The sequence below is a fragment of the Mobula birostris genome, chromosome 3, assembly GCF_030028105.1.
Source record: "Mobula birostris isolate sMobBir1 chromosome 3, sMobBir1.hap1, whole genome shotgun sequence".
In the NCBI taxonomy this organism is placed as follows: Eukaryota; Metazoa; Chordata; class Chondrichthyes; order Myliobatiformes; family Myliobatidae; genus Mobula; species Mobula birostris.
Window position 1 is genome coordinate 95,401,727 of NC_092372.1, and position 10,293 is coordinate 95,412,019.

Below are 10,293 nucleotides of genomic sequence, written 5' to 3' on the forward strand. Positions count from 1 at the left end.
GCTGAGGGTCTTGGACTATATACAGTACCTATAAAAAGTATTCAACCACCCCCCTTGGAAGTTCTCGTGTTTTACTGTTTTACAACATGAAATCACAGTGGATTTAATTTGGTTTTTTTGACTCTGATCAACAGAAAAGATTCTTTCAAGTCAAAGTGAAAACAAATTTCTATAAATTGGTCTAAATTTATTACAATTTTTAAACACAAAATAATTGCATAATTACTCACCTCCTTCAAATCAGTATTTAGTGAATGTACCTTTGGCAGCAATTACAGCCTTGAGTCTGTGTGGATAGGCCTCTGTCAGGTTTGCACATTTGGATACAGCAATTTTTCCCCATTCTTATTTACAAACCTGTTCAAGCTCTGTCCATGAGGATCATGCGTGAACAGCCCTTTTCAAGTCCAGCCACAAATTCAAAATTGGATTGAGGTCTGGACTCTGACTTGGCCACTCCGGGACATTAACTTTCTTGTTTTTAAGCCATTCCTGTGTAGTTTTGGCTTTATGCTTGGAGTCATTGTCTTGCTGGTAAACAAATCTTCTCCCAAGTCACAATTCTCTTGCAGACTGCATCAGGTTTTCCTCCAGGATTTCCCGGTATTTTGATGCATTTATTTTACCCTCTACCTTCACAAGCCTTCCAGGGCCTGCTGCAGTGAAGCATCCCCACAGTATGATGCAGCCACCACCATGCTTCACAAACACGAGGAATTCTGCAGATGCTGGAAATTCAAGCAACACACATCAAAGTTGCTGGTGAACGCAGCAGGTCAGGCAGCATCTCTAGGAAGAGGTACAGTCAACATTTCGGCCGGGACCCTTTGTCAGGACTAACTTAAGGAAGAGTGAGTAAGAGATTTGAAAGTGGGAGGGGGAGGGGGAGATCCAAAATGATAGGAGAAGACAGGAGGGGGAGGGATGGAGCCAACAGCTGGACAGTAGATTGGCAAAAAGGATATGAGAGGATCATGGGACAGGAGGCCCAGGGAGAAAGAAAAGGGGGAGGGGGGGAACCCAGAGGATGGGCAAGGGGTATAGTGAGAGGGACAGAGGGAGAAAAAGGAGAGAGAGAGAAAGAATGTGTGTATATAAATAAATAATGGATAGGGTACGAGGGGGAGGTGGAGCATTAGCAGAAGTTTGAGAAGTCAATGTTCATGCCATCAGGTTGGAGGCTACCCAGACGGAATATTCTGATATGTCTATCCACGGCCTCCTCCACTGTAAAAATCCATGTCCCATTCCCATTCTGATATGTCTATCCACGGCCTCCTCTACTGTAAAAAAGGACGAGGGAGATGTCCTCCTTTTTTAAAGATTTAAAGAAAGGGGCTTCCCTTCCTCCACCATCAACTCTGCTCTCAAATGCATCTCCCCCATTTCACGCACATCTGCCCTCACTCCATCCTCCCGCCACCCCACCAGAAATAGGGTTCCCCTTGTCCTCACCTACCACCCCACCAGCCTCCGGGTCCAACATATTATTCTCCGTAACTTCCGCCACCTCCAACGGGATCCCACCACTAAGCATATCTTTCCCTTCCCCCCTCTCTCTGCTTTCCGCAGGGATCGCTCCCTACACGACTCCTTTGTCCATTCGTCCCCCCCCATCCCTCCCCACTGATCTCCCTCCTGGCACTTATCCTTGTAAGTGGAACAACTGCTACACATACCCTTACACTTCCTCCTTTACCACCATTCAGGGCCCCAGACAGTCCTTCCAGGTGAGGCGACACTTCACCTGTGAGTCAGCTGGGGTGATATACTGCATCCGGCGCTCCCGATGTGGCCTATATATTGGCAAGACCCGATGCAGACTGGGAGATCGTTTCTCTGAACACCTATGCTCTGTCCACCAGAGAAAGCAGGATCTCCCAGTGGCCACACATTTTAATTCCACATCCCATTCCCATTCTGATATGTCTATCCACGGCCTCCTCTACTGTAAAGATGAAGCCACACTCAGGTTGGAGGAACAACACCTTATATTCCGTCAGGGTAGCCTCCAACCTGATGACATAAACATTGACTTCTCTAACTGCCACTAATGCCCCACCTCCCCCTCGTACCCTATCCGTTATTTATATACACACATTCTTTCTCTCTCTCTCCTTTTTCTCCCTCTGTCCCTCTCACTATTCTTTCTTGCCCATCCTCTGGGTTTTTTCCCCCCTCCCCCTTTTCCTTCTCCCTGGGCCTCCTGTCCCATGATCCTCTCATATCCCTTTTGCCAATCACCTGTCCAGCTCTTGGCTCCATCCCTCCCCCTCCTGTCTTCTCCTATCATTTTGGATCTCCCCCTCCCCCTCCCACTTTCAAATCGCTTACTAGTTCTTCCTTCAGTTAGTCCTGACGAAGGGTCTCAGCCCAAAACGTCGACTGTACCTCTTCCTAGAGATGCTGCCTGGCCTGCTGCGTTCACCAGCAACTTTAATGTGTGTTACCATGCTTCACAGGAGGGACAGTGTGCTTTTGATGATATGCAGTGTTTGGCTTACACCAAACATTGTGTTCAGTTTGATGGTCAAAAAGCTCAATTTTGGTTTCATTAGATCATAGAACCTTCTTCCAGCTGTCTTCGGAGTCTCCCACATGCCTTCTGGCAAACTCTAGCCAAGATTTCATGTGAGCTTTTTTCAACAGTGGCTTTCTCTTTGCTACTCTCCAATAAAGCTGTGACTGGTGAAGCATCCGGGCAACAGTTGTTGTATACACAGTCTCTCCCATCTGAGCCACTGAAGCTTGTAACTCCTCCAGAGTTGTCATGGGTCTCTTGATAGCCTCCCTCACTAGTCCCCTTCTTGCATGGTTGCTCAGTTTTTGAGGACGGCCTGCTCTTGGCAGATTTACAGCTATGTCATATTCTTTCCATTTCTTGATGATTGACTTAACTGTATTCCAAGGAATATTCAGTGACTTGGAAATTTTTCTGTATCTACCTACTGACTTGTGCTTTTCAATAATCATTTTGCGGAGTTGCTTGGAGCATTCTTCTGTCTTCATGGTGTAGTTTTTGTCAGGATACTGACTCACCAGCAGTTGGACCTTCTAGCTACAGGTATATTTTTACTGTAATCAATTGAAACACCTTGACTCTCCATTTGGAGGTGTGGAGATGATCTCCATTTAACTAATCATGTGACTTCTTTTCTTTTTAAATCTTTTTATTAAATAAGTATACAAAAGGTAAACCATATAAGCACTAATACACTGTTAGAAATTACAGGAGATATTAATACAGAAAAAAATTGATACAAACAGTGCAGTTTAAACATAAAATAATAAGGTAAATTAATAGTATACTAATTTTATATATATATATATATATATATATATATCAATAGAGAAAAGGAAAAAAAAACCCAAAAAAACCCACCGTGCAACTAAACTAAAAGCAAAGCAAAGCAATGGGCTAACTTGGAAACAGGTAGAGTTAAAAAACTTAAAATCACGTCCTCAAACCCGACCTCCATTAAAAACAGTTAAAAAAAGCAAGAAGGGAATATAAATATGAAACAAAAGAGAAAAAAAAATTACATTAAATGAAAATATTGAATAAAAGATCTCCAGGTCTGTTCAAATTTAAATGAGGAATCATAAAGATTACTTCTAATTTTCTCCAAATTTAAGCATAATATCGTCTGGGAGAACCAAAAAAAGGTAGTTGGAGCATTAGGCTCTTTCCAATGTTGTAAGATACAACTTTTCGCCATTAAAGTAAGAAATGCAATCATTCTACGGGCTGAAGGGGAAAGATTACTGGAAATATTAGGTAATCCAAAGATAGCAGTAGTAGGATGAGGAGAGATATCTATATTCAATACCTTTGAGATAATATTAAAAATGTCTCTCCAAAAAGTTTCCAGAGTAGAACAAGACCAAAACATATGAGTTAAGGAAGCTATCTGCCCCGGACATCTATCACAAAAAGGATTAATATGAGAATAAAAACGAGCTAATTTATCTTTGGACATATGTGCTCTATGAACAACTTTAAATTGAATTAGGGAATGTTTAGCACAGATAGAGGAAGTATTGACTAATTGTAAAATCTATCCCCAGTCTCCATGGAAATAATAGAACCCAATTCTTGTTCCCAATCTGACCTAATCTTATCAAATGGAGCTTTCCTAAGTTTCATAATAATATTATAAATAATAGTTGTTGCACCTTTCTGACATGGATTAAGGTTAATTATAGTATCTAAAATATATGTAGGAGGAAGCATTGGAAAGGAAGAAAGTATAGTACTTAGGAAATTTCTAACTTGAAGATATCTAAAAAAATGTATTCCTGGTAAATTATACTTATTAGATAATTGTTCAAAAGACATAACGGAACCATCTAAAAATAAATCCAAAAACCGTGAAATACTCTTAGTCTTCCAAATTTGAAACGCACGATCCGTGAAAGAGGGAGGAAAAAATGTTACCTTAAATAGGGATCGCTAGCCCAAATTGGTTAAGATCGAGAAATTTTCTGATTTGAAACCAAATACGTAAGGTATATTTAACTATCGGGTTAGAAACCAGTTTGAGGCGTTTCAAATCGAAAGGAAGAGAGGAACCTAAAATAGAGCCAAGTGCATAACCCTGAGCAGATTGTAATTCCAAAACTACCCATTTAGGGATGGATAGTGTATCTTGGTCAAGTAACCAAAATTCCATATGTCGAATATTAATTGCCCAGTAATAGAATCCAAAGTTAGGTAATGCTAAACCTCCATCTCTCTTAGCTTTCTGTAGATGTATTTTACCCAGTCTCGGGTTTTTATTTTGCCAAATAAATGAAGAAATTTTAGAGTCAACTTTATCAAAAAAAGATTTTGGAACAAAAATCGGTAATGCCTGAAATATATATAAAAATATTGGCAGAATAAACATCTTAACTGCATTAATACGACCAATCAAAGTTAAATGTAATGGAAACCATTTAGATGAAAGTTGAATAATATGATCAATTAAGGGTAGAAAATTAGTCTTAAATAAATCTTTGTGTTTATAAGTAATTTTAATCCCAAGATATGAGAAATAATTATTAATCATTTTAAACGGAAAGTTATGATACATCGGAAAAAGTTCACTCTTACTAAGATTTAATTTATAACCTGAAAAAAGACTGAATTGTGCTAATAAATCTAAAGCAGCAGGGATAGATTTTTGAGGATTAGAAATATATAAAAGTAAGTCATCAGCATAGAGTGATACTTTATGGGAAAATCATGTGACTTCTAAAGCCAATTGGCTGCACCAGTGACGGTTTGGTGTGTCATATTAAAGATGATGAATACTTACACAATCAATTATTTTATGTTTTACATTTGTAATTAATTTAGATCACTTTGTAGCGATCCGCTTTCATAAGACCATAAGATATAGGAGCAGAAGTAGGCCATTGAGCCCATCGAGGCTGCTCTGCCATTCAATCATGGGCTGACCGATTCTTCCAGTCATCCCCACTCCCCTGCCTTCTCCCCATACCCTTTGATGCCCTGGCTAATCAAGAATCTGTCTACCTCTGCCTTAAATGCACCCAGTGACTTGGCCTCCACAGCTGATCGTGGCAACAAATTCCACAGATAACTTTGACATGAAAGAGTCTTTTTCTGTTGATCTGTGTTAAATCCACTGTGATTCAATGGTGTAGAACAATAAAACATGAAAAGTTCTGGGGGGGGCGGGGTGGTGATTACTTATATGTTTTTTTCAAGTGAACATGCTTCTTTGCTCACTGTTGTTGAATTATGTACTCACTTTTTAAATGTTACTCACTATTTTCAAGTTTGCTTGCTATTTTTGAACAGTTTGCACCCTGGCCCTAGAGGAACACTGTCTCATTCAGCTGTACCTATGTGTAGTTTGAATGATAATTAAACCTGATTTGTGATGAAAGGTGTGAATAACTTTTCAGTATCAATCAACAACCATGCAAAGTGATTGGAGCATGTGAAATACTGTATATGGGATTATAAACTGGAAGAGGTTGAATCACAGAATGGTTCACAACTCAGAGTGATTCAGGTTGAACAATTTCTGATAGGCAATGGAATGAATCACTATTGTACTTCTCACCGTCACCCTGCTTCAAATGGGGAAGTGGAAAAGTTAGTTTACAAGAAAAGAAGCGTTGAGGAAATTGGTCATGTAAGGTTCATAAAATATCAATGCAGCATTCTTCTAAAGAATAGAAAAAAAACACACTTCACAAGGTGCACCCATGCAGAAATGCTGATACATAGGAGATTTAAGATGTGCAACACACATAAAAGTTGCTGGTGAACGCAGCAGGCCAGGCAGCATCTCTAGGAAGAGATACAGTCGACGTTTCAGGCCGAGACCCTTCGTCAGGACTAACTGAAAGAAGAGCTAGTAAGAGATTTAATCTCACTAGATCAGACCACCATCCCCACAGGCTTCAAAGCCACATTCCCTTTGACCTCAGCGTAAGAACCAGAGCTGTAAGGCATGGTAACAGCTTCTTCCTTCAGGCTGTTAAACTTCTTAACGCCCTGCAGCCACCCAGCACACACACACATCCTGTCTGAATGTTTTGCTGCCTCACCCAACTCCCCATCTCACAGGCACACTCTCCGTTGAGATCAGCAGAGTATCTGTCTATCTATCATCCTCCACCGGTCACCTTTCACCCTTTATTGCAGCTGTTACACATTTTTATACAGCTGTTTGCTTTACTATAATAGTGCCAGTAACTCATTGGATTCACTGGAAAATGTATCATTTTATTATGTAGACTATAAAGAAGTGAAATAAAGAAATGTTTGGGTACTCACAGGAGTAACATCTGTCTTACATAAACATGCACCTCACACGATGTCAACCTGTCAGTCTTCAGGCTGCTGTCACTCAGGGATTTGTGCTAATATGATTTTGTGACTGTATGTGCTGGGTCCTAACCATATGTGCTGAGTGTGACTGTATGTTCTGTGTTTTGCATCCTGGTCCAAGAGGAATGCTGTTTCGTTCAGCTGTATACATGTGCATGGCTGAATGACAATAATCTTGAACTTGAGAGGGTAGATCAAACATCATTACACTAGCTGTTAGGGAAAAGACTAATGGATTTGGAGGAACTGGTAGAGATATAATTTTCTACTTAATTTCTCACCAATATTCACAAGATAATTTTTAAAATGTAGACTACTTGATCCTGGCAAATGATATTTATAAGAATAATGAAGACTGTGAGACTGAATATATTTCTAGTGACTCTGACAGCATTTCAAGAAATAACATATGTACTATTTCTAGCCAGTCAAGTTGACACCACGTCCTCAAATATGGGGAAAGCTGAAACTCCAAGAACATGTGCAAATGAAACTGCAATAACAAAAGTACCACTGCTAAGAGTGCAAAAACAGGTGATTATGTTTAATTTGTAAAATGTGCAACCCTTTAAAAAAAGGAAAGCACGACTGAATATGTAATGCAGTTTTTATAAAAAATGTTATATTTTAATATAGTCATAGACTGACAGCGCTCTGATCTGCAACAATATGCACAGAAATTTGTAATGGCAGTCTGTGAAAAGCCCTTGGATAATCTACAAGCTTCTTGTGTGTGCTCCTCATTCTTACCACCAATCGAAACAGTATAATAGATTAGTATAAAGACTGAACACTATAAATGTTCAGAACCAATTCAGCTCACGTATTTCACAATATGAAATACTGTATTTATAAATACCTCATCAATGTCAAACATGGCAATCTGATCAATAAATATAAGGTTTATGAGTGGCATGTTGGATCCAAAATTGACAACATGACCAGAAGCAAGGGTTAATTGTTAAGAAAATTGAAGGCTTATGGAAGTGGATGTGATCAGATGGTCAAAGTAGTGAACATAGACAGGGGTTCAGAATGAAGGAGGGGTCTGCATCAGAGACGGTTGTGTGGAGTGCAGCCGGGTTTGGTGCCTGGACTATGAGAATGTAACTGGAGCTAGGATTGGGGTCCTGAGCACCAGACATCAGGAACATGGGTAAGTTTGTAGAAATGTACGGTGGAATGATGAATTCCCTATAAACTCACTGGAAATTTTATCATATTATTGTGTAAACTATAAAAAAGTGAAATAAAGAAATGTTTGGGTACTCACAGGAGTAACATCTGAGAGACCAAAAATCTCTGCTAGTCCAGCACCAGAGAGGTTCCAAGGGTGTCAGATAAAAGTGTTATTGTATTGGAGAGGATAAAATACACTCCAAGAATAATGTGATAGCTTATGAGAAGCTAGAGTGATTTACAAGGATGTTGTCAAGACTGGAACAGTTTATTTAAGAGAGATTGGCTAATTGTTTTCTTTTAAACAAATTGAAAGGGAGCTTATCAATAAAGAGGACATTGTTTGGTGGAAATATGGATGAAAAGTAATGAGTATCAGGGTTAGAGTGGTTGAGGCAAATACTGTTCACCCAGAGAATGGTGGAGTCTTGGGACTCACTATTAAATATTGAGAGGGTTCAGAAAGTTTGACTTTAAAAGGTATCTTATGAACTCCCAAAATACCACAGTTATGGAATCAGGGTCAGCCTAACAATTCTTTTGACAATTTAATCAGATGGGTTTTTACAACAATCCAGTCGTTTCTGGGTTACAATTAATAGTTTCGAAAAATGTTTAATAATTTAATTAGCTACCATGGGATTTGAATCACTTCTCATTCATTTCAGTGGTGCAGTTAACTCTGGTACTTAACGAATACATTTACAGACTTCTCAACCAATGATCCGAAATAAATAACCACTCCACATCTGAGAGAAATAACGGCAAGACACTGAATATCGGCTGTGGGGAAAAAAATCTTACCACGGCTGAGGAAGCGGATTCTTATCAGTGAGTATTTTGCTTAATGCAGATTTCTCGGCGAGCAGTGTGTCGTACTTATGGGCCATAATTCAGCATTTGTGCTTACTTTCGAAATGCAGAGAGAGAGTTTGCGGGGCTGTGTTTGAGTGCGCGCTCCCGGGGCTCGCCGCGCCGCGCCGTGCCGTGCCGACCGTAAACAATGCGGTTGCTCGGATACGGCTCGCACACCGAGTCTTGGATGTCCGCCCGCGGTGCCTCCCACGTTCCCAGTAGTGGGAAGCACTTTGTTTTGGCAAGTAAGGGAAACATTAGCAAGTGGGGCGGGAATGATTGAAAACGCGAAATCTAAAATTAAAAAATATCAAATCTAAAATCAAGATTGACATCTGAAAATCTACACGGAAAGAGGTCTGCTTGACCTTTTTTTTTTGATCCAGGAAATGGTCATATCGGAAAGGTCAAGCTTTTGTTATTGGTATTAGGTCATAGGCCAACACGTGTCACGTAACTGTTCCTACCAGTCACAACAGGACATGATGCACAAGCCCCTTGAGAATGGGGGGCCAAAAGTACCGAATGTTGCCCTCATCCTGATGACCACCATTGAAGGCAGTCCTGGTCAGATCTACTGATGTTGTGCTGGGGTTCTTCTCCGCCCCCTGCCTTCTTTATCATCCTCAAGAGGACAAGAAGGCAGGTGGGTGGATGTGGAAGATGATTATCAAGCTGCTGACCCCAGAAAACATCCATGAACTAAAGAGAGACTATGCAGGTTGGAGAATTATGAAACTCCTATTTTGAGTCTCTGATTCACCGGTGAGAAGCAAACAAAGGATTCTTCATCCTCAAACATGTTCAGGAAGCAATACAGAATTAGAGCCAACTCCAGGCAGACTTGTAGCAACTTCTTTTCCTGCAGTCACATGGTTGGGAGTGAGAGAGGAACTCCAAGTGGCAAAGAGCCAGCAATCTGAGCTCTCCTATCTTTATGGAACAGGATAAAATGTATTCTCACTTCTACTTCCAAAAGGGCTCTTGGGGGAGCTCTGTGATTCACAGCTTAAAGAAGAGGGTGCCTCAGTAACATCCTTACAGACAGACGAGAGGATCTGTAGATCCTCAGTATGCCAGTTTGCATGAGAGTAAGACCACAGACAGCACAGCCTCCCAAATATTTCCTGTGCTCTATCCCAGAGTGGAAGAGTCTGGTGCAGCCACTGTCCCTGGAGAAACGAACAGGCTTCATCCATTCCCTTGACACAAACAAAACTCCTAGAAGTGATGACTTGCCAGCAGAGTTGTACTTGGCTCTGTAGGACTGAATGGGCCCAGACATGCTGGAAAGGTGGAACTATGCTTCTGGCTGGCAGCATATCTGACCGAGGGAGGGAGAGCATCATCGCCTTTAGCAACAAGTAGAAGAGGGAGGACATCAAGAATTGGAAACCCATTTCACTGTT

At 40.6% G+C, this 10,293-nt stretch overlaps 1 protein-coding gene across 2 annotated transcripts in view; it reads right to left on the reverse strand.

Annotated features, from left to right (window-relative positions):
* Positions 1–8,988, reverse strand: part of LOC140194643 (protein FAM47E) — a 50,174-nt gene extending 41,186 nt beyond the window's left edge. For both annotated transcript variants that reach the window (XM_072251895.1, XM_072251894.1), the window contains exon 1: positions 8,834–8,988. In XM_072251895.1, the coding sequence (XP_072107996.1) occupies positions 8,834–8,919 (86 nt within the window). In that variant the 5' untranslated portion in view covers positions 8,920–8,988. The remainder of the gene's footprint in view (positions 1–8,833) is intronic.
* Positions 8,989–10,293: the final 1,305 nt, after the last annotated feature.